At 39.6% G+C, this 25865-nt stretch overlaps 1 protein-coding gene across 2 annotated transcripts in view; it reads left to right on the top strand.

Annotated features, from left to right (window-relative positions):
• The window catches only part of LOC133615363 (SRSF protein kinase 3), a 51193-nt gene that overhangs the window by 16669 nt on the left and 8659 nt on the right, over positions 1–25865 (top strand). For both annotated transcript variants that reach the window (XM_072912950.1, XM_072912958.1), the window contains 7 exons: positions 4157–4251; positions 7862–7970; positions 18614–18701; positions 18773–18860; positions 23566–23672; positions 23745–23907; positions 24028–24104. In XM_072912950.1, the coding sequence (XP_072769051.1) occupies positions 4157–4251; positions 7862–7970; positions 18614–18701; positions 18773–18860; positions 23566–23672; positions 23745–23907; positions 24028–24104 (727 nt within the window). The remainder of the gene's footprint in view (positions 1–4156; positions 4252–7861; positions 7971–18613; positions 18702–18772; positions 18861–23565; positions 23673–23744; positions 23908–24027; positions 24105–25865) is intronic.

Raw genomic sequence — 25865 nt, 5'->3', positions numbered from 1 at the left:
AAATTAGAGGTATTTTATTTGTGGGGCGGTATAGCTCGGTTGGTAGAGTGGCCGTGCCAGCAACTTGAGGGTTCCAGGTTCGATCCCCGCTTCCGCCATCCTAGTCACTGCCGTTGTGTTCTTGGGCAAGACACTTTGCCCACCTGCTCCCAGTGCCACCCACACTGCTTTAAATGTAACTTAGATATTGGCTTTCACTATGTAAAAGTGCTTTGGGTCATTAGAGAAAAGCGCTATATAAATATAATTCACTTCACTTCATTTGAACTAAGCAAAATTATCTGCCAATAGAACAAGAAAATTCGGCTTGTCAAGACTTTACAAAACAAATTTAAAAAAAAAGCTGCAAGCAGCGATGGACAGGACCGACTTTGACGGCACATAAAATCCAAACCGGAGCAGTAATTAAAACTCTTTAGTCAACTTTTAATCAGAAGGGTTCAATCTCTCTCCTGTGCTAGTTTGAAGCCGACACAACAAACGCGCTCAGAGGAGATAATGTTTGAAAAAAGGTGACCGGTTTTTACAAAACTTTTGTTTTGGAGGGGGAATTGTATTTTCTAACAATTAATTTTATTTGCAGTGACTTTTTTAAATACCATTATGAAACGCTAACAGTATTGGTGCAGTGTCCGTAGAGCTAGTGAGTGTGCCATACACTCACTGAGGCGTCATTCCCCCTTCACTAGTTTCCCGTATTACAAATTAGTTACTTTTCTTTATAAAGGGTTACATCGTCATTATTAACCTGTTTGAATGATTCTTAGGCATTTCTTACTCCTGATCCTAATTTGCCTTTTCTGGTCGCCAAAATTAATCTTTACAGTTTGTGCATCTTTAACAAGGTTTAAAAAAACATTGAGTAATTAATGCATTTTGCAAATCGAACATTATTTAGAACTGCTTTCAACCGTAATTGTCGACTCACTTTTTGGCAAAGCGCTGCTGCTTTTTAAATAGCTATAACCCATTTTGATAGCAAGACAAATGTATGTAGTGATGTACCGGTACACAAAAATTTCGGTTTGGTACGTACCTCGGTTTAAAGGTCACGGTTCGAATCATTTTCGGTACAGTAAGAAAACAACAAAATATAAATTTTGGGGTTATTTATTTACCAAATTTGCAAAATCTTCCACCAAAAATATTTTTCTTAGTGGAATATTTGATGTGAAGTAATCGAAACCTTGGATAGGTCAATAATTCTTAATAACATTGATTTTGATTCAATATTATGTTTTGAGCAATGACAGTTTGAAAGAAAATTAAAGCTGCAAGCAGCGATGGACGGGACTGACTTTCACGGCACATAAAATCCAAACCGAAACAGTAATTAAAACTCTTTAGTCAACTTTTAATCAAAAGGGTTCAATCTCTCTCCTGTGCTAGTTTGAAGCCGACACAACAAACGCGCTCAGAGGAGATAATGTTTGAAAAAAGGTGACCGGTTTTTACAAAACTTTTGTTTTGAAGGGGGAATTGCAAACTTCCTGTTGATTTTTGCTGGGGGTTGTCAATCTATGAAATGTAGGTCTAAGTGAGACCTACATAGAAGTTTTTGTTTCATGTCTCTAAGACATTCCTACTGGAAGTTATAGGCAGTTTTGTCTGAGTTTTCCTCCTAGGAGCAGTTGTGTCTGTGTTTTCTTCCTAGGGGGCGCTAGAGCGCAATTTTGAGTTTTGGGGTTGGGTTTTTTTATTAGATCGCAATTCTTGCCAGTCCTGATGTGTGTGTCCAGTTTGGTGAGTTTTAAAGCATGTTAAGGGGGATCAAATTACAGGTCAAAAAGGCAAAAGTGACTGTTTTTACTAAAATGTTGTTTTGAAGGGGGAATTGCCAACTTCCTGTTGATTTTTGCTGAAAGATGTCAATGTCTGAAATCTAGGTCTAAGTCAGACCTACATAGATGTTTTTGTTTCATGTCTCTACTAGGGATGTCCCGATCCGATCGGATCGGCCGCCGATATTTGCAAAAAAATGCGTATCGGCAAGGCATGGGAAAATGCCGATCCAGATCCAGTTTACAAAAAACTCTGGTCCGTGTTTTCCAACGCACCGATTTAAATAATACATTCCACTTTTCTGCTGCTCCCTAATTTCCGTTCCGCATTTTCCAGCACACCTTCAACACATCCACAGGTCTGTGGATTCTCACGCCTTCTTACACACATCACATACTGTCACGTCATACGTCACATACGTATACGCCCTCTTCCAGCAGAGAGCAAGGTAGCAGCATAGCTAACGTTAGCTGTGATGCTAGCGCAGCCGCTAAGGTGCGCGCCTGTTCAAGCGTCCTCTGCGCACGGCAAATCTATGCCACGCACAAAATCAAAAAAAAAAAAAAAAGCGCATAACAATTTTCGACACACGGACACGACAGAGAAAACAGTTTTCGTCATCATTGTTCAAATATTGTAACGTCTGTCGAGACGCTTATCTCCATTCGGTGCCACACGCCCACACCATCAAAATGCAGAGGCAAACATTTCCACATCAACACCGTATGAAAAAAATAGGGATTTTTTTTTGTTGTGATTTCCCTCTCTGCATGAAAGTTTAAAAATGGCATATATTAATGCAGTATGAAGAAGAATGCTTTAATGTAGACACATAGAATCATCATACTGCTGTGATTATATGCATCAAGTGTTCATTCAAGGCTAAGGCAAAATATTGAGATATATATCGTGTATCGCAATATGGCCTTAAAATATTGCAATATTAAAAAAAGGCCATATCGCCCAGCCCTAGTTCAATGATGCCATTTCTGTTTGTCATGTATAATTTTGTCTATTTTGTGTTTATCCTTGAATAAACAGGTCAGTTTCTTGTTACCAACCATTGTGTATTATTCAAACTCCCCTAATTCAGCTGGCTAGTTGTTATCAAGAGTACTAAAACCCTTTTCAACATGATTCTGACAACTAAGTAGGCTAAATAACTTTAAACTTTAATACATGCTCGAATAGGCCAGTATCAGTATCGGTCAGTATCTGTATCGGATCGGAATTGCAAAAACAATATCGGTATCGGATCGGAAGTGCAAAAACCTGGATCGGGACATCCCTAGTCTCTACGACATTCCTACCCGAAGTTACAAGCAATTTTGTCTGTGTTTTTTCCTAGGGGGCGCTTGAGCGCAATTTTGACTTTTGGGGTTTGGTTTTTTTATTAGATGGCAATTTTCGCCGGTCCTGATGTGTGTGTCAAATATGGTGAGTTTTGAAGCATGTTAAGGGGGTCAAATTTGAGCTCAAAGAGGCGGCGGAATAATAATAATAATAATAAAACGCACAAAATACAATAGGGTCCTCTGTCCCAAAGGGACATTGCGGTCCCTAATCAGCTAACCTCAATGAACCCAAAAATACCTTGAAATAAGTAAATTCTCACTAATAACAAGTGCATTTTTCTTGGTAGAAAAAAAAGGAGACCGTTTTGCTCAATATGTTGAAAAATATTCTTAAATTAAGTAAATGCTAGTGCCATTATCTTGACATAATGATATGCATACATTTTGTTTTTTCATGCTTGAAGTAAGAAATTATTACTTTAAAAAAGTAGTTTTATACTTGTGAGTGTTGATGACACAGCTTTGCAACAGTTGATATTCTAGTTTCAAGCATGTTTTACTCAATATAGGTCATCAAATCTCAGCAACAAGCTGTAATATCTTACTGAGATCATTTAGGACCAAAACACTTAAAACAAGTAAAACATTCTAACATAAAATTTGCTTAGTGAGCAGAATGATCTTATCAGACAGAAAATAAGCAAATATCACCCTTATTTGAGATATTTCATCTTACTTAGATTTCACTTTTTGCAGTGTATGTAATTAGTGATACACATGCAAAATGTTGCATGATTCAACTTCTGGTTGGAGTGTCCACCTTATCTTATCTTGGCATTCTATACAATACATGAGCAAGTTGTCAGGCAGCAAGGTGCTGCAAAATGATTAACAGCCCAGATGGAAATAGCTTGACTGTAAAGATGGCATTTGTCGTCATTTTCCTTCATGCAAATGTAGGGCCTAACGCAGGAGATGTGTACAAAGGTGCTGATCCAAATCAGGATTGTTTGGCCTTGATGTTGTTGTTTTCATCACCAATGTGTGTAATTGTGTGTGCGTGCGTGTGCGTGTAATAGGAGTAAATGTGGGTTATCCCACACTTCCGAGGCCCTGGCAAGCCTGGAGCAGCTGGAGCTCAAGGAAGCTGAAGACCCAAGAGGATATTGTTATGGTATGACAGTGTTTCATACTCCTGCTCATTTACAAATGACACTAATAATCTCTCTCTGTCTTAATGTTCTACATTTTTATATATTTATATATTTTTGATGACAAGTACCGTATTTTTCGGACTATAAGTCGCTCCGGAGTATTAGTCGCACTGGCCGAAAATGCATAATAAAGAAGGAAAAAAACATATATAAGTCGCACTGGAGTATAAATCGCATTTTTGGGGGAAATTGATTTGATAAAATCCAACACCAAGAATAGACATTTGAAAAGCAATTTAAAATAAATAAAGAATAGTGAACAACAGGCTGAATAAGTGTACGTTATATGAGGCATAAATAACCAACTGGTATGTTAGCGTAACATATTATGGTAAGAGTCATTCAAATAACTATAACATATAGAACATGCTATACGTTTACCAAACAATCTGTCACTCCTACACTGCAAAAAGTCAGTGTTCAAAAACAAGGGAAAAAAAATACAAAAATGAGGGGTATTTTACTTGTACTAAGCAAAATTATCTGCCAATAGAGCAAGAAAATTTGGCTTGTCAAGACTTTCCAAAACAAGTAAAATTAAAGCTGCAAGCAGCATTGGTCGGGCCCGCATATTTGGCAGGTGCTAGTCCTAACTGTCCCAATACTTTTGTTCAGTTTTCGTCATAAGTGTCCCAATACTTTTGTCTACTTTTAGTCCGAATTGTCCCAATACTTTTGTTTAGTGTACCTACCTTGTCTGCATTGTGTGGGCACGCTGGTGCTTCCTGCTTTTAAGCAGCCTTCTTGAAAAAACAGCAGCATCAGCGCAGCGGCTCTTTGAAGGGTCATAAAATCAAAACCGGAGCTGGTATTAAAGCTCTTTCGATAACTTTTAATCAAAAGGGTTCAATCTCTCTCCTGTGTTAGTTTGAAGCCGAAACAACAAACACGCTCAGAGGAGATAATGTTTGAAGAAAGGTGACCAGTTTTTACAAAAATGTTGTGTTGAAGGGGGAATAGCAAGCTTCTTGTAGATTTTTGCTGGGGGTTGTCAATTTATGAAATGTAGGTCTAAGTGAGACCTACGGAGAGGATTTTGTTTCATGTCTCTCCGACCTTCCCAGTGGGAGTTAGAGGCAGTTTTGTCATTTTTTTCTTCCGAGGAGCAGTTTTTTGTCCGTTTTATTCAAAAATTGCTCTAGAGCGCAATTTTTAAATTTGGGGTTAGGTTTTTTTATTAGATCACAATTTTTGCCAGTCCTGATGTGTGCGTTCAGTTTAGTGAGTTTTGAAGCGTGTTAAGGGGGTCAAATTACAGCTCAAAAAGGCAAAAGTGACCGTTTTTAGTACCTTTTTGTCTTGAAGGGGGAATTGCCAACTTCCTGTTGATTTTTGCCCGAGGATATACAATTATGAAAACTAGGTCTAAGTCAAACCTACATAGAGGTTTTTGTTTCATGTCTTTCCGACCTTCCTAGTGGGAGTTACAGGCAGTCTAGTTTTTTTTTCCTAGGGGGCGCTAGAGCGCAATTTTGAGTTTTGGGGTTCGGTTTTTTTAATAAAAGACCATTTTTTGCAGGTCCTGATGTGTGGGTCAAATATGGTGAGTTTTGAAGCATGTTAAGTGGGTCAAATTAGTGCTCAAAGAGGCGGCGGAACAATAATAATAAAGAAAGAATAAAACCTTACAAATTCAATAGGTCCTTATGTCCCATTGCATAAGGACTCCCATGCGGGCCCTAACTAGCTAACTTCAATGAACCCAAAAATACCTTAAAATAAGTATATTCTCACTAATAACAAGTGCACTTTTCTTGATAGAAAAAAAAATATATGAGACCTTTTTGCTCAATATGTTGAAAAATATTCTTAAATGAAGTAAATGCTAGTGCCATAATCTTGACATAATGATATGCGCTCGGCATTACATTTCTTGAAACCAGCAAACTTATACTAAAAACTAGTTTATTGTTCTTAATGGAAAGGCAACAAGGCAACCACTTGTTACTCTCGGGGTCTCCTAGCCGCTCAGGCAAATCATATTGTCTAAAAATGCATTTTTCCATCGATAACATGACATCATCGCGCCAAGTGCGTGCTCTTTCAGTCAATTAGTGCACATATATACAGCAAAACATTTTTTAATTTGCATTTTGAAGAATTCATCTGAATGTGCATGAACTATTTCTGTTCAAAATTGTTAGAAATGTCACATGTTAAATGTTTAAATATTAACTGTCAGTTTACTGTACTGTGCCAACTGTACTACTACCGTATATGAGTACTTATTTTCTATTGTTTCATTGAAAATAAAACAGCAAAGTCCATTTGGCTGTCATCTGTTTTAATTATGAGACACAATTGTGTCAGAATCATGATTTGTTATTTCATGCTTGAAGTAAGAAATGATTACTTTAAAAAAGTAGTTTTATACTTGTGAGTGTTGATGACACAGCTTTGCAACACTTGATATTCTAGTTTCAAGCATGTTTTACTCAATATAGGTCAGGGGTCGGCAACCCAAAATGTTGAAAGAGCCATATTGGACCAAATACAAAAAAAAATCTGTCTGGAGCCGCAAAAAGTTAAAAGCCATATTACATACAGATAGTGTGTCATGAGATATAAATTGAATTAAGAGGACTTAAAGGAAACTAAATGACCTCAAATATAGCTACAAATGAGGCATTATGATGCAATATGTACATATAGCTAGCCTAAATAGCATGTTAGCATCGATTAGCTTGCAGTCATGCAGTGACCAAATATGTCTGATTAGCACTCCAACAAGTCAATAACATCAACAAAACTCACCTTTCATGCACAACCTTAAAAGTTTAGTGGACAAAATGAGACAGAAAAAGAAGTGGCATAAAACACGTCCTAGAAAGTTATACATGTAAACAAACTACGGTGAGTTCAAGGACCGCCAAAATTAGTAGGACAAAACAGGGCTCGCCAAATACTCGAATCAGTGAAGCTTGTTTAATATAAACAGTGTGCTTTATAACAATTAGGGAGGTTTGTGTCATGTTTGTCCTCCTACAGAAACCATATTAAAACAAAAAATAGATTGTTTTCCCCTCATCTTTTTCCATTTTTCATACATTTCTGAAAAAGCTCCAGAGAGCCACGAGGGCGGCGCTAAAGAGCCGCATGCGGCTCTAGAGCCGCGGGTTGCCGACCCCAGGTATAGGTCATCAAATCTCAGCAACAAGCTGTAATATCTTACTGAGATCATTTAGGAGCAAAACCCTTAAAACAAGTAAAACACTCTAACATAAAATTTGCTTAGTGAGAAGTATCTCATCAGACAGAAAATAAGCAAATATCACCCTTATTTGAGATATTTAATCTTACTTAGATTTCACTTTTTGCAGTGTAATCGCTAAATCCCATGAAATCTTATACGTCTAGTCTCTTACGTGAATGAGATAAATAATATTACTTGATATTTTACGATAATGTGTTAATCATTTCACACATAAGTCGCTCCTGAGTATAAGTCGCACCCCCGGCCAAACTATGAAAAAAACTGCGAATTATAGTCCGAAAAATACGGTAAGCATGATGGATTTAAGCCTCATAGCTTTTCCCTCCCTTTTATTTATTTTGCTTTAATGTCCTCAGGTGGTTATCACCCCGTGCAGATAGGCGACACATTTAATGGAAGGTACAAGGTGCTCTCGAAGCTCGGCTGGGGTTATTTCTCCACCGTGTGGCTCTGTCTGGATCTCAGGTAAAGCCTCACTTCTTAATGATCATGTTTTGGGGTGTTGCAATGAAAATTCTACGAATAAAAATGCTTTGGCGAGGCAAAGAAACCTGAGCTACACTGTTTGTAAAAGCAACTATTACTTGATACGACCCGTCATTTCTGCTGTAAATAAAAATAAAACATATATTACAGCAATGTGCAAGCATAATATCCTTTACCTCAACAGTTTTAACTAAAATTTGATGTCACTGTAAATTGTGTTAGTCACTGTTTAAATTATTTTACTGTTTTTTTTTGTCTTATGTGCAGCGCGTTGGTCAACTTATGTTTTAATGTGCTTTGTAAATAAAGTTTGACTTGACTACACACAATCATTTTACATACCTTGCATAATAAAGTACATAGAAATAAAATCAGAATCAGAAATGATTAAAAAATTAATTGGCAATTATATTATAGAAAAAACGATTCTGGACCACCATCCGCCGCCTCAGGAAGGGGAAGCAGTGCACTATCAACACCGTGTATGGTGCGGATGGTGTTCTGCTGACCTCGACTGCGGATGTTGTGGATCGGTGGAGGGAATACTTCGAAGACCTCCTCAATCCCACCAACACGTCTTCCTATGAGGAAGCAGTGCCTGGGGAGTCTGTGGTGGGCTCTCCTATTTCTGGGGCTGAGGTTGCTGAGGTAGTTAAAAAGCTCCTCGGTGGCAAGGCCCCGGGGGCGGATGAGATCCGCCCGGAGTTCCTTAAGGCTCTGGATGCTGTGGGGCTGTCTTGGTTGACAAGACTCTGCAGCATCGCGTGGACATCGGGGGCAGTACCTTTGGATTGGCAGACCGAGGTGGTGGTTCCTCTCTTTAAAAAGGGGAACCGGAGGGTGTGTTCTAACTATCGTGGGATCACACTCCTCAGCCTTCCCGGTAAGGTCTATTCAGGTGTACTGGAGAGGAGGCTACGCCGGATAGTCGAACCTCGGATTCAGGAGGAACAGTGTGGTTTTCGTCCTGGTCGTGGAACTGTGGACCAGCTCTATACTCTCGGCAGGGTCCTTGAGGGTGCATGGGAGTTTGCCCAACCAGTCTACATGTGCTTTGTGGACTTGGAGAAGGCATTCGACTGTGTCCCTCGGGAAGTCCTGTGGGGAGTGCTCAGAGAATATGGGGTTTCGGACTGTCTGATTGTGGCGGTCCGCTCCCTGTATGATCAGTGTCAGAGCTTGGTTCGCATTGCCGGCAGTAAGTCGGACACGTTTCCGGTGAGGGTTGGACTCCGCCAAGGCTGCCCTTTGTCACCGATTCTGTTCATAACTTTTATGGACAGAATTTCTAGGCGCAGTCAAGGCGTTGAGGGGATTTGGTTTGGTGGCTGCAGGATTAGGTCTCTGCTTTTTGCAGATGATGTGGTCCTGATGGCTTCATCTAGCCAGGATCTTCAGCTCTCATTGGATCGGTTCGCAGCTGAGTGTGAAGCGACTGGGATGAGAATCAGCACCTCCAAGTCCGAGTCCATGATTCTCGCCCGGAAAAGGGTGGAGTGCCATCTCCGGGTTGGGGACGAGATCTTGCCCCAAGTGGAGGAGTTCAAGTACCTCGGAGTCTTGTTCACGAGTGAGGGAAGAGTGGATCGTGAGATCGACAGGCGGATCGGTGCGGCGTCTTCAGTAATGCGGACGCTGTATCGATCCGTTGTGGTGAAGAAGGAGCTGAGCCGGAAGGCAAAGCTCTCAATTTACCGGTTGATCTACGTTCCCATCCTCACCTATGGTCATGAGCTTTGGGTTATGACCGAAAGGACAAGATCACGGGTACAAGCGGCCGAAATGAGTTTCCTCTGCCGGGTGGCGGGGCTCTCCCTTAGAGATAGGGTGAGAAGCTCTGTCATCCGGGGGGAGCTCAAAGTAAAGCCGCTGCTCCTCCACATGGAGAGGAGCCAGATGAGGTGGTTCGGGCATCTGGTCAGGATGCCACCTGAGCGCCTCCCTAAGGAGGTGTTTAGGGCACGTCCGACCGGTAGGAGGCCACGAGGAAGACCCAGGACACGTTGGGAAGACTATGTCTCCCGGCTGGCCTGGGAACACCTCGGGATCCCCCGGGAGGAGCTGGACGAAGTGGCTGGGGAGAGGGAAGTCTGGGCTTCCCTGCTTAGGCTGCTGCCCCCGCGACCCGACCTCGGATAAGCGGAAGAAGATGGATGGATGGATGGATGGATTATAGAAAAAAAAAAAATACTAATGTGGTCTAAATAATTAATTACAATTGACAAAATTGTTTAAAAACTATATATGTGTTTATTCATATATTTGAATCGATTATAGTGGACCTTGCTCTAAGACAGTTGTCATACATTAAAATATTTTTTTTTTTTAATGTAGAGGATTTTTATTTGTAAAAGGTAAAACATGGCAAACACATAATTTCTTAAATAGTTCATTGTATTAATCATTTTTAAATTATTATTGGAGCTGTCAAAATATTGAAATATTTAATCGCACAAATCAAATTGTACATAGTTAACTCATAATTAATCACAAATATTATCTTTGTTAAGTGTACTTTAATCAAAAGTACACAAACTGTCATGTCTGTGTAATCATGTTTTGTTTTAAGTCATGTTTTGTTTAGTTTCTGGCTTTTCACTCCCTTGTCTTGTTTGCATGATTACCCATTAGTTTCACCTGTTCCACGTTTGGACTCATTTTGCACTCTTGTTTGTCACCATAGCAACCATTAGTTTTCACCTGTCACGTCACGCACCTGTTTCACGTTTTGAGTCACGCACCTGCTTTCACTAATCATCTCCATAGTATTTAAGTTCATTCATTTTCTGTTGTTCGTCCTGACGACATCCCCGCATTTATGCCCCCTGTCACACTCTGTCCATCTCTGCGCACTTCATGTCCATGCCAAGTAAGTTTGTTTATTATTGCCACAGTTAGTGTTTTTTGTTGTTCATAGTTTTTTGCCCCCGTGCAAGTCTTTTGTTTTCGTTAGTCAAGTTTGTACATCCGCCCTGAGCACGCTTTTTGTTCTTTTGTTAGTGTAAAAATAAATAATGTCTTCACCTTCACGCCATGTCTGGTCCAAATGTTCATTTGCACCACGGGAGAACAAACCACGTCAAAGTCGAAGTCTTGACACAAACAGACGCAAGACATTTTACACTTGGGTCTAATCCAGTTCTCTAGTGCTCTCTTTTTCTCCCTTTATGAACATATGCATATACAGTATATGAAACAATCACTATGTCTTTTTTTGGGCTACTGTTCATTCCAGCTTCATTACTAATTGTCACTTCGTCTCATAACTTCTTTCTCTGTCAGTCTGTGCTCTGACATAGTTGCCATGTGTCATTTGCGTGTGTCTGAGGCTGTGTCAAGTCGACCGGGGGCGCTGTAACCAGGACACATTCAAAAAACAAGCCCAAAACACTGCAACCTGCGACTCACAAACATTGCATTAAGTCGCTTGTAATACGCAAACTTGGCATCACTGCTGCTAGCGCAGTGGTTCTTAACCTGGGTTCGATGGAACCCTAGGGGTTCGGCGGAGGTCAAGACACACCCGACTCATCGTGTAAATAAAAACTTCTCCCTATCGGCGTATTACGGATACGGCAACAGCAGAAGTCAAACTGATTTGCAGGTGTGTAATGTGTTGTGAGTTTATGCACTGTGTTGGTTTTGTTCTTTGAACAAGGTGATGTTCATGCACGCTTCATTTTGTGCACCAGTAAAAAAACATGGTAACACTTTAGTATGGGGAACATATTCACCATTAATTAGTTGCTTATTAACATGCAAATTAGTAACATATTGGCTCTTAACTAGTCATTATTAAGTACTTATTAATGCCATATTCGGCATTGCCTTATTATAACCCTAATCATCTAACCCTGACCCTCTAACCCTAACCTTAACCAAATAACTCTAAATTAAGTCTTTGATACTTAAATGTCCCCCTAGTGTCCAAATAACTTTAAATTAGAGATGCATACCTGCCAACTACTCCGGTTTTCCCGTAATTAGTACGGTTTTCATCAACCTATTCCGGGTTACGGTTGCAGTGATAAAAAATACGGTTTTTCATTAATTAAATTTTTTTTTTTTTTTTTAAAGTTTTATTCACGAAATCGCGTAACAACAATGACAATCGACACTGCTTCCCGTAACTTCCTATCGAGCCATTCCAAATGCCAAGCATGAGGCCATTGTTTCCAAACGGGCGAACGATCATGGAATCAGCCGGAGAAAAATCGCAAACGAGTCTTAAACCGAAAAGAAAACTGCAGTCATTCCGTGAAGAATATTCAAAAGCCTATCCGGGAATAATTATCCGTTCCAAAAAGGGTGAAAACTACGCGAATTGCACCTTGTGCAGACAAGATTTTTCGATCGGACACGGAGGAATTAGCGATGTAAAAGACCAGGTTGGGACAAAAAAACACAAGTCTAATGCCGTTGCTAGCGATACAAGTGGAAAACTTTCAACGTTTTTCGTCGCCCAAACAGATTCTTTGGATACATTTGGATTTTAGCCACAAAAAGGTAATGGCACCAATGTTATCTATTGGAATTGTTTAGTACTGTTATACTGTTAAAAGTGTTTATACTATTTATGCTTTCAAGTCCAAGTTGAAGAAATCTTGTTAAATGTTGACAGCATAACTACCAAAATACAGAAGTATGTCCTTAATATTTTTGCAGTGCTATTTCTGTTGAAAAGTTCAAATGATTACATTAGAGATGTGATGTGCCACTTTTCAAGTGTCTGATGGCTTAAATTCATTTTCATAAATTTTTCATATTTTGAATTCTTTTGAAAGGCTTACAAAAAAACTACATTTGAATTGTAATTCCATGCTATTGACAGGACTATTAATTTTAATGAAGTTAGCTTACCATGTTTACAGTATGATAATTGTGATAGAAATGTGAATTTTAGGCACAGAATATTTTTTACAATTGAACAAGGCAGTAGATTATACAAGCTTGGACAGAAAGTTAATAATGACACCAATTTTTTTTTTTAATGGAATTGTTTAGTACTGTTTTACCATTTGTTTACTGTAAAAAGTGTTTATACTGTTTATACTTTCAATGAACAAATTGAAGTCTTGTGAAAGGTTGACAGGATAACTGGCATTAACTGTCAAAATAATTTCAAACTATTGAAGTTAGCTTACAGAATAAACATGTCAATCAACCCATATGATTTTTGCTGTAATATTTTTGTTTTGAAAAGTCACTGTGACTGATAGAAAAGTGATGGTTTTAGCAACATTTTAACCTGTCTGAATGCTAATAATCATTTTGCGTCGGGGGGCGAACCTGAACCCCCCACCAGGACTGCGGCCCCTGGACCCTGGCTACTAGGTTTTTCTGATTTCAAAAGTTGGCAGGTATGGAGATGTCCAATAATATTGGTCTGCCGATATTATCGGCCGATAAATGCGTTAAAATGTAATATCGGAAATTATCGGTATCTGTTTTTTTATTATTGGTATCGTTTTTTTGTTTTGTTTGTTTTTGTTTATTATTATTTTTTTATTAAATCAACATAAAAAACACAAGATACACTTACAATTAGTGCACCAACCCAAAACACCTCCCTCCCCCATTTACACTCCATCCATCCATCCATTTTCTACCACTTATTCCCTTCGGGGTCGCGGGGGTAGCTGGAGCTACAATCGGGCGGAAGGCGGCATACACCCTGGACAAGTCGCCAGCTCATCGCAGCCATTTACACTCATTCACACTCATTCACACAAAAGGGTTGTTTCTTTCTGTTATTAATATTGTGGTTCCTACATTATATATCAATATATATCAATACAGTCTGCAAGGGATACAGTCCGTAAGCACACATGATTGTGCGTGCTGCTGGTCCACTAATAGTACTAACCTTTAACAGTTAATTATACTCATTTTCATTCATTACTAGTTTCTATGTAACTGTTTTTATATGGTTTTACTTTCTTTTTTATTCAAGAAAATGTTTTTAATTAATTTATCCTATTTTATTTTATTAATTTTTTTTTAAAGTACCTTATCTTCACTATACCTGGCTGTCCAAATTAGGCATAATAATGTGTTAATTCCACGACTGTATATATCGGTTGATATCGGTATCGGTAATTAAAGAGTTGGACAATATCGGATATCGGCAAAAAGCCATTATCGGACATCCCTACTTTAAATTAAGTCTTTGTTACTTAGAATATGTTCCCCATACTAAAGTGTTACCAAAAACATATAACTTTGTCTTGAATTTAAAAAAATTTTTTTTTTTTTATTTTTCACTAAAGAAGGGTTCGGTGAATGCGCAAATGAAACTGGTGGGGTTCGGTACCTCCAACAAGGTTAAGAACCACTGTGCTAGCAGCTAGGAACTCCCGATGATAACTCAACACGCAGTGACAGTAGATGGAAATAACTTATAACTGGTTCATGGTTTGAGTTTATTTCGAACATGCATACAACATGATACATCACAATTTCTCGTTTCTCTATTCAACATGTTCGAAAAGGAGTACGAAGAAGCACAGCTTAATTGATCCTACCCCTTTTCCATAACATAGCAATTGTTAACACTTTTGTTCACTTCCGTTCCCAATTTGTTCACAACAAACCTCAGATTCAACATAAATAAATAACACGCTGTAAAGTAAATTGTATTATAAATTGAGATTAATAAGATTATCAATAAATTCTAAATGTTCAATATTGTACTTTGTAAATTCTTTGAGTTTGAACAGTTCCTTAAACCGGATCATATTAGTACATCAATCCATTTCATAATTAAATTCCACATACTGATATACTAAAAGGTTGTAAGTAGAGATGTCCTGCCGATATTATCGGCCAATAAATGTGTTAAAATGTAATATCGGAAATTATCGGTATCGTTTTTTTTATTATCGGTATCGTTTTTTTTGTTTTGTTTTGTTTTTTTTATTGTTTTTTTATTAAATCAACATAAAAAACACAAGATACACTTACAATTAGTGCACCAACCCAAAAAACCTCCCTCCCCCATTTACACTCATTCACACAAAATCAAATCAAATCAACTTTATTTATAAAGCACATTTAAAATTTACCACAGGGGTAGCCAAAGTGCTGTACAATGAACAGGTTAAAAGATAAAACGAGTACCGAGCAAACACAACACAACACAAACAGAACACGATAAAAAATAAATAATTAAAATAGAATAAAAACATAAAAACATAAAAACAGGATCACAGCAGGTGTATTATGGGGCGCCATTGCAGGATGGATATCACTCAGTGTTAAAAGCCATGGAATAAAAGTATGTTTTTAAGAGAGATTTAAAAACAGGAAGAGAGGAGGCTTGTCTAACACTCAGGGGTAGGTCGTTCCAGAGCTTGGGAGCAGCAACGGCGAAAGCTCTGTCACCTCTAAGCTTCAGCCTTGTGTCAGGGACCGTCAACAGCAGCTGATCGGCTGATCTTAAGGATCGGGTGGGGCAGTAAGGCTGAAGGAGGTCGGAGAGATAGGTTGGCGCGAGGTTGTTTAGACATTTAAAAACAAATAAAAGGAGTTTAAAATGTATTCGGTAACGCACAGGGAGCCAGTGAAGGGACGCTAAAATAGGGGTGATGTGCTCACGTCTGCGGGTCTGTGTTAGACGAGCAGCAGAGTTCTGCACGAGCTGCAGGCGGGCGAGGGAGGCCTGGCTAATGCCTACATACAGGGCATTACAATAGTCAAGACGAGTCGAGATAAAGGCGTGGATTAATTTCTCAAGATCATGTCTTGATAGAAGCGGTTTCACTTTCGCTATTTGGCGTAATTGATAAAAGCTTTTTTGAACGACGCTGCTGATTTGTTTTTCGAATTTAAAATCTGAGTCAAACTTTACCCCCAGGTTTGTGACAGAGTCGCTGAGATACGGGGTCAGAGTGCCGAGGTCAACGTTGGGCGAGGGAGAGCGACTTGGACCGAACAACATAACTTCTGTTTTGTCATCATTTAGGCTCAGGAAGTTAGCTGAAAGCCAGACTTTGATGTCGTGCAGGCAGTCAATAAGACGTTGAACTGTGTTATTTTGTGCCATGGGAAAATAAATCTGGCAATCATCGGCGTAAAAATGAAATGCAATACTGTACTTCCTAAAAATAGAACCAAGGGTGAGAAGGTAAAGCGCAAATAAAATTGGGGCAAGGATTGAGCCCTGGGGGACCCCATGTGGTAAAGGAGCTGTGGACGACATAAAACTGTCTACTTTTACACAAAAACTCCTGTCGGTTAGGTACGACCGGAACCAGTTGAGGGCGGCGCAAAAGGGTTGTTTCTTTCTGTTATTAATATTGTGGTTCCTACATTATATATCAATATATATCAATACAGTCTGCAAGGGATACAGTCCGTAAGCACACATGATTGTGCGTGCTGCTGGTCCACTAATAGTACTAACCTTTAACACTTAATTATACTCATTTTCATTCATTACTAGTTTCTATGTAACTGTTTTTATATTGTTTTACTTTCTTTTTTATTCAAGAAAATGTTTTTAATTAATTTATCCTATTTTATTTTATTTTTATTTTTTTAAAGTACCTTATCTTCACCATACCTGGTTGTCCAAATTAGGCATAATGATGTGTTAATTCCACGACTGTATATATCGGTTGATATCGGTATCGGTAATTAAAGAGTTGGACAATATCGGATATCGGCAAAAAGCCATTATCGGACATCCCTAGTTTTAAGTGTTGTTTGTGCATACAAATGTTTTAAGTACAAAATGTTTCTAAGGTTGTATTTCTCCTCTTTTGTTGAGAATAATTGTTGTATGTTCTCGGGTAGCAGGTTTTAGTTTGCTTTGTACATCATTTTGGCAGTTTGCAAATTCACAATATCGTTGAATATTTTCAATAAATAAAGGGTTTGAAAGTTTTTTTATATCCAACATTATGTATGATTCTAACTGACCTCTTTTGTAACACAGTTAGTGACTGAGATGTACTTTAGCAGTTATTTCCCCATATTTCTACACAATAACAAAGATATGGGGACGGCGTGGCGCGGTTGGGAGAGTGTCCGTGCCAGCAACCTGAGGGTTCCTGGTTCAATCCCCACCTACTACCAACCTCGTCACGTCTGTTGTCACCTTGAGCAAGACACTTCACCCTTGCTCCTGATGGGTGGTGGTCAGTGTGTGAATGTGTGTGTGAATGGGTGAATGTGGAAATAGTGTCAAAGCGCTTTGAGTACCTTGAAGGTAGAAAAGCGCTATACAAGTATAGCCCATTTACCATTTTACATATGGTAATACTCGTGAGTAGTAGAGTATATGGAGTGATTTTTTTTTTGTCCGATTCATTTTTCGAGGTTATTCTTTATTGATGTATTTCTTGTCACCGTCTGTTGTATATTTTTTATATGAGATTTCCAGTTCATTTTATCATCTATTATTACACGTGGAAATGTGTTTTCATTTAATGTCTACACCGTCTATTTGTATTTGTGTTTGACTTTCTCTTCTACTGTTACTGAATAGCATTATTTCAATTTGACTGAGATTCAAAGATAGTCTGTTTTTGTCAAACAATTGATTGATTGATTGATTGATTAAGACTTTTATTAGTAGGTTGCACAGTGAAGTACATATTCCGTACAATTGACCACTAAATGGTAACACCCGAATAGGTTTTTCAACTTGTTTAAGTCGGGGTCCACTTAAATTGATTCATGATACAGATATATACTATCATATATGTCACGTTCAAACACAGGACATCTATTAAACAAGACAAAAAGGCAAGGAATCAAACAGAGACAGAATTCAATTTGGACTCAATTGAGGAGAGACGGCTTCAACCTGTAACCTCTTACAGTGTCTTAGCACGCTCTGACGAAGAAGGTTTTCGTCTCCTCTTTTAATTCAGATGTTCCATGTTCACGCACCAACATATGTCACAGCAGGAATGGGGAGGTATGTAAAACAGTCATTGTTTTCGGTCGCTTTGAAGTCCAAGAAGAGGATCTCTCGGCCTTGGGCTCTTCCTGGATCCAGCTGGGGCAGGTGTTGGAGGACAATGGATAACCCCTCCTGTCTCCTGTCCACAGCAACTTCAAGAGGGCAGCGGGTCGTAAATAGCGTTGACCAAATAGTTGGAAGAGAGTTTATGAATTACTTCAAAGAGAGTTCGTTTAACACTTCAAAGAGAGTTCCTCCGGGAGTTGAGCACATCCTGCCATCTGTCCGTGCTGAAATCACAGTGGCGTTTCACGAGCCTTCTTCCTCTTGTTAGGCCTCGAAATACAGCATTCATAATACAACTTTTCTTTTGTGATAACTTACAAACAATTATTCCAACAATATATACTATCAATCAATCTCTTTGGTTCTGTTATTATTTGTATTTGCGTCTGTGTGTTCTCTCCTGAAAAAAAATGTAGTTATATCGTCTGCGAATAATATTACAAATGTCATTTATATAAAGATTGAACAATTTTGGTCCCAGTATTGAACCCTGCCGTACGCCACAGAAAATATATTTAGCATTGTAGACGTGTGTTCACCTGGCTTCTCGTATTCATTCCTGTTGGTTAAGTAGCTTCCATATGTTTTATATTGTCTATATTGTCATGATGCAAGCTTATTGCTGGATTCGATGTGTTGGTTGCAGTTTTGGTCGTCGCGTTGCTGTGAAGGTTCTGAAGAGCGGAGCTGGTTTCGCTCAGGCGGGACAGGATGAACTTGCCCTCTTAAGATGTGTCAGTAGAAACCTTTTTTGTTTTTATGTCAGCTCTTTTGCACTTCTAATATTTCCTTCTCTACTTTACAGACCGGTGGGTCCTCCAGAAGGCATCCACACAGTGAGAATATAGTTCAGCTGCAGGATGAGTTCAAGCTGGCCGGAGTCAATGGCGTTCGTATCCTTTCAGAGAGATGGATGAAAATATGTAGATCATTTAAGGATGATGACTAGTAACCCAGTCATTAATATACAACGCCTCGGTTTGTACGAACCCCGTTTCCATATGAGTTGGGAAATTGTGTTAGATGTAAATATAAACGGAATACAATGATTTGTAAATCCTTTTCAACCCATATTCAATTGAATGCACTACAAAGACAAGATATTTGATGTTCAAACTCATAAACTTTATTTTTTTTTTTGCAAATAATAATTAACTTAGAATTTCATGGCTGCAACATGTGCCAAAGTAGTTGGGATAGGGCATGTTCACCACTGTGTTACATGGGCTTTCCTTTTAACAAAAACTCAGTAAACGTTTGGGAACTGAGGAGACACATTTTTGAAGCTTCTCAGGTGGAATTCTTTCCCATTCTTGCTTGATGTACAGCTTAAGTTGTTCAACAGTCCGGGGGTCTCTGTTGTGGTATTTTAGACTTCATGATGCGCCACACATTTTCAATGGGAGACAGGTCTGGACTACAGGCAGGCCAGTCTAGTACCCGCACTCTTTTACTATGAAGCCACGTTGATGTAACACGTGGCTTGGCATTGTCTTGCTGAAATAAGCAGGGGTGTCCATGGTAATGTTGCTTGGATGGCAACATATGTTGCTCCAAAACCTGTATGTACCTTTCAGCATTAATGGCGCCTTCACAGATGTGTAAGTTACCCATGTCTTGGGCACTAATACACCCCCATACCATCACACATGCTGGCTTTTACACTTTGTGCCTATAACAATCCGGATGCTTCTTTTCCTCTTTGGTCCGGAGGACACAACGTCCACAGTTTCCAAAAACAATTTGAAATGTGGACTCGTCAGACCACAGAACACTTTTCCACTTTGTATCAGTCCATCTTAGATGAGCTCAGGCCCAGCGAAGCCGACGGCGTTTTTGGGTGTTGTTGATAAACGGTTTTCGCCTTGCATAGTAGAGTTTTAACTTGCACTTACGGATGTCGCGACCAACTGTAGTTACTGACAGTGGGTTTCTGACGTGTTCCTGAGCCCATGTGGTGATATCCTTTACACACTGATGTCGCTTGTTGATGCAGTACAGCCTGAGGGATCGAAGGTCACGGGCTTAGCTGCTTACGTGCAGTGATTTCTCCAGATTCTCTGAACCCTTTGATGATATTACGGACCGTAGATGGTGAAATCCCTAAATTCCTTGCAATAGCTGGTTGAGAAAGGTTTTTCTTAAACTGTTCAACAATTTGCTCACGCATTTGTTGACAAAGTGGTGACCCTCGCCCCATCCTTGTTTGCGAATGACTGAGCATTTCATGGAATCTACTTTTATACCCAATCATGGCACCCACCTGTTCCCAATTTGCCTGTTCACATGTGGGATGTTCCAAATAAGTGTTTGATGAGCATTCCTCAACTTTATCAGTATTTATTGCCACCTTTCCCAACTTCTTTGTCACGTGTTGCTGGCATCAAATTCTAAAGTTAATGATTATTTGCAAAAAAAAAAAATGTTTATCAGTTTGAACATCAAATATGTTGTCTTTGTAGCATATTCAACTGAATATGGGTTGAAAATGATTTGCAAATCATTGTATTCCGTTTATATTTACATCTGACACAATTTCCCAACTCATATGGAAATTGGGTTTGTACCATGTGTATGTATCCAGTATGGGTAGGGGTGTAACGGTACACAAAAATGTTGGTTTGGTACGTACTTCGGTTTAGAGGTCACGGTTCGGTTCATTTAATATAATATTTTTCTTAGTGGAATATTTGATGTGAAGTAATCGAAACCATGGATAGGTCAATAATTCATAATAACATTGATTTTGATTCAGTATTATGTTTTGAGCAATGACAGTTTGAAAGAAAAAAAAGCAGCTTTGTTTTATTAGTCAACATTGCAACTTTTTCTAAATTACATTTAACCTTAAGCTTTTTTATTTCACTTTTATGTTTTTGTTTATTTTAATAGTATTTTAAGAATGTGCCGTGGGCCTTTTAAACACTTTTGACACCCCTGCTATAGATAGTAAAAAATTAAATGTGATAAATCTGCATGCGCGTTTATCATAACTCTCTCTCTCTCTCTGTCTCTGCCCCTCCCTCACCAATGCTGCTGCTCGCACAATTTGTTTTGTTTTTAACCCCTTCTTAACCCTGAACGTACATTGAAAATACACGCAACCCTAACTCAAAATGCCGGACATTTGAGGCATTTAAGAAACTCCGCCCTGACAGCCCCGCAAAAGAGGACATGTCCGGTGAAAAGAGGACGTATGGTCAGTCTTATCGTAGCCCGTTAGCTGCTAGCATGCCGTGTGTTGTGCCTCGGTGTGCATTGTTTACACAACGTGCGTTACGCTACTTTATATATCCGTGTGGAAACTCGTTCGGTAAACCTCCGAACCTAACCGAAACCCCCGTACCGAAACGGTGCAATACAAATACACGTACCGTTACACCCCTACTATTGATGCATTCACAGTACATACAAAATGCAATACATGATACCTTAATGCAGTGGTTCTCAAACTTGGTTCTCCAAGTACCACCATAATGACCAGAATTAAAATACAGTCGCATAGTAGGCCCAAGTATTCATTAAAAACAAGGCAGATGTTTTATTTGGTTAAAGTTAAGTTAAAGTACCACACGAGGTGTGGTGAAGTTTGTCCTCTGCATTTGACCCATCCCCTTGTTTAACCCCTGGGAGGTGAGGGGAGCAGTGGGCAGCAGCGGTGCCGCGCCCGGGAATCATTTTTGGTGATTCAACCCCCAATTCCAACCCTTGATGCTGAGTGCCAAGCAGGGAAGAATGCTGGTATGAGCTTTTAAACATAACCCGTTAACTGCTGACAATCAAATGGTGAATAAGATACTCTTTAGGGTTCATATGTTTGTAAATCTGACTGTGATGAAGTCAGTGCCTCACCAGCCATGAACCTGATATATATATATATATATATATATATATATATATATATATATATATATATGTCTTAATAAGGTTATCCAAAAAATAGTGCTCGATACCGTAGTAGAGCGCAATATATGTATGTGTGGGAAAAAAATCACAAGACTATTTCATCTCAGAGATGAAATAGTCTTGTGATTTTTTTCCCACACATACATATATATATATATATATATATATATATATATTAGAGATGCGCGGATAGGCAATTATTTCATCCGCAACCGCATCAGAAAGTCGTCAACCATCCGCCATCCACCCGATCTAACATTTAATCAGAACCGCACCCGCCCGTTGTTATATATCTAATATAGACGATGCAAGGCATTAGTGAGGTTATAAAGCTTTTGCCTGTTAAAGAAAGGAGACTGATCCAATGCAGCACAGACATTCAATGCGTGCTACGCTGTCACGGCCCAGACGCACACCAGTGCGCAATCATCTGGGAGCCGCGCTGAGCGCACCTCCAAGCGCGTGGAGGTGCGATGTCCCTCGCACCCGCGGCGGCTCCACCCGGGCTCGCGCCCGAGGCTTCAGCGCGCACCGCGGCGGCCATCCTACTCGTCGCGGCCTAGCCCTCGCGGCTCTCGCTGCCGGCGACGGCCGGGTATGGGCCCGACGCTCCAGCGCCATCCATTTTCAGGGCTAGTTGATTCGGCAGGTGGGTTGTTACACACTCCTTAGCGGGTTCCGACTTCCATGGCCACCGTCCTGCTGTCTATATCAACCAGGGTGAGCCCCACCACTTTCGTGAGCGCACTGCGCGCGGAGTGACCCCTGTTACGCGCCCCCGGCAACAGGGGTGGCGGGCAGGTAAGCTGCGCGGGCGGAGCGCGCGGAGTGACCCCTGTTACGAGCCCCCGGCCACGGAGGTGGCGGGCAGGTAAGCTGCTTACCTGCTGCGCGTGATGCCGGCCGCGGCGAAGGCGGACGAGGCGGGGTGTCGGTGCGGTGGGCCCGGTGGTGACCCTGGACGTGCGTGGGGCCCTTCTTGCGGATCGCCTCAGCTACGGCTCCCGGCGGGGCCCTCTCGGGGGAAGGGGCCTCGGTCCCGGACCCCGGCGAGGCGTCCCTTCTCCGCTCCGCTCCGTAAAAGTGTCCATCTCTTTTTTTTTTCTTCTTCTGTTGTGGCATATGCTGCAGGTGCCTGCTCGTTTTTCGTATGTGGGTAACAACATTTAACTATGTATATATATTTCCGAATTGGTTTAACTGCCACCTGCCTGAATCTATTTAAAATCTAATTTTTTTTTTATTTCAACCGCCCGACCCGACCCGCGGATAAAATCAAATTTTTTTAAATTTTAACCGCCTGATCCGCGGATAATCCGCGGACTCCGCGGTTGTGTCCGCAAACCGCGCATCTCTAATATATATATATATATATATATATATATATATATATATATATATATATATATATTACTTTAAGGTAATGGTATGACTCGGCCGGGGTTTGAACTCACAACCTACCCATGTCAGGGCGGACACTCTAACCACGAGGCCCACTGTGTAGGTCATAGGTAATTTAACAAGTATAATTAATATTTTGGCCATTGTGACATTAGACACAGTTTGAACAGTCACACTGAATTTGAATATAGGAAAATAAAACACGGTATTTTATTCAAGTGATTCTTTGGCGTACCACGAGTGGTACACGTACCACAGTTTGAGAATCAGGCCTAAATGGATGCTGCTTAGACATATGTCTTGTATTGGAGCTACTGGGACCAGACCTCAGGAGCTTGCAGATGCACTTTAAGAATCGGCGACTCTTTCAGCCTTGTGTCAAACAAATACTCATTCAGGTAAGTAATGTGCTGTGAATATCGTATAATGTTACTGCTGATATGTCCATTTTATGACTTTTTTTGGTCCAGGTGCTGCAAGGTTTGGATTACCTTCACAGTCAGTGTAAAATAATCCACACAGACATCAAGCCAGAGAACATTCTGCTGTGTATAAACCAGCAGTCCAACAATCAACCAGTGGGTGGCAGCAGTGTGTCCAGTCTACCCACTGAGGATGAGGCTCAGCCCAAAGGCAAATTTGTTTTTTTTTATTGCTGCAAAGTAATCAAGCAATACAAATTAATTTGTTGTAATGTATTTAGTATTTTAGACATTTTAAAAAAACTGTTTTTTCCAATGATTTGCCTTCTAGAAAAAGAAGAGGCTACTCCCTACGTGTTCACTGAAGCTACAGTGAAGATTGCTGACCTGGGGAGTTCCTGTTGGGTGGTCAGTAGTTTTTTAAATGCTATTTCCAATATAATATGGCTTTATTTCAAATCTTTCAACTACAAAGCCAGATTTTTTCGGTAAATAAGAATTAATGACTAAAGTCGGAGGCAAGAACAATGTTTTTTGGTGTCATGTTGGGGATGGGATACAGTAGGGCAGGGGTGCTCACACTTTTTCTGCAGGCGAGCTACTTTTCAATTGATCAAGTCGTGGGGATCTACCTCATTCATATATATCATTTATATTTACTTATTTATGAAATATATGTTTTTGTTAATAAGTTAAAGGTGTTTAATGATAATGCAAGCATGTTTAACACATAGTTAATATTATTAATAAGTTAAAGGTGCTTAAAGATAATACAAGCATGTTTAACACATATAGTTAATATTGTTAACAAGTTAAAGGTGTTTAATGATAATACAAGCATGTTTAATACATATAGTTAATATTGTTAACAAGTTAAAGGTGTTTAAAGATAATGCAAGCATGTTTAATACATATAATTAATATTGTTAACAAGTTAAAGGTGTTTAATGATAATACAAGCATGTTTAATACATATAGTTAATATTATTAATAAGTTAAAGGTGTTTAAAGATAATACAAGCATGTTTAACACATATAGTTAATATTGTTAATAAGTTAAAGGTGTTTAAAGATAATACAAGCATGTTTAACACATATAGTTAATATTGTTAACAAGTTAAAGGTGTTTAATGATAATACAGGCATGTTTAACACATATAAATTCCTTTCTTTCATGAAGACAAGAATATAAGTTGGTGTATTACCTGATTCTGATGACTTGCATTGATTGGAATCAGACAGTGGTGCTAAAAACGTCCGCATTTTCGAATGGAGGAGAAAAAAAGTCCTCCTTTCAGTCCAATACCACATGAAAGTGGTTGGTTTTTGGCATCTTATTTGTCCAACTTCCGTACTCCTTTGTATACACTTTACAAGAAATACATTGTCGGCAAACTCTGTAGCTTGCTAGCTTGTGCACGCCAGCTTTCTGAGACTCGTTTTGTTAGCGCAACTGTGCAGTCGGTCTTTGGAGTTTTGACGACAGGTACGGCGCCAGAGTCTGTTGAAATAAAGTGTTTCTCGCCTTCCAGTCGGTAATTTTAATGAGCTGGCAGCAGCCAGCGTCATCTCAGAAGACCCTCGGGTGCCGTGAATGTCAATCAAGTGACGAAAGTGACGTCATAGTGAAGATTTATGATCGCTCATTTTTAGGACTATTTTTTTAATGCCTGGCTGGTGATCGACTGACACACCCTCCGAGATCGACCGGTAGCTCGCGATCGACGTAATGAGCACCCCTGCAGTAGGGATTTAAAAATGACCAGTATTAATGATAAACCAATGTCAAACTTTGAAAGCTGCCTTCATGATTTTGACGATATGTCAAATTAATAACCACATTTCTATAAAGTCTTGGACCAGTAATGATGCTTTTTTCCTGGAGATGCAAGCTAGCACACTAATCACTAACTAGCTTGAATGCTAGCATGAATACAAGACACATTAACGTCTTTCACCATTAAAATCTAGATTTAAACACTCAAATACAAATAACATGGCTCTTAAAACTCAACTTTTCTTACCTATGGGTACTTCTTGCCGTTGTGTATTTGGGATCTGCATAAGTCCCGAAAAATTTAAATCAAATCATTGCGAAAATATTTACATAATTCTGGTAAACAAGCTGTTTGGAATGTTCCCCATTGGTGACATCAGCGGACGATTCAT

This window comes from Nerophis lumbriciformis, linkage group LG01 (assembly GCF_033978685.3).
Source record: "Nerophis lumbriciformis linkage group LG01, RoL_Nlum_v2.1, whole genome shotgun sequence".
Lineage (NCBI taxonomy): Eukaryota > Metazoa > Chordata > Actinopteri > Syngnathiformes > Syngnathidae > Nerophis > Nerophis lumbriciformis.
The sequence above is the reverse complement of the archived record's forward strand: the minus strand, read 5'-3'. Positions and strand labels throughout refer to the sequence as shown.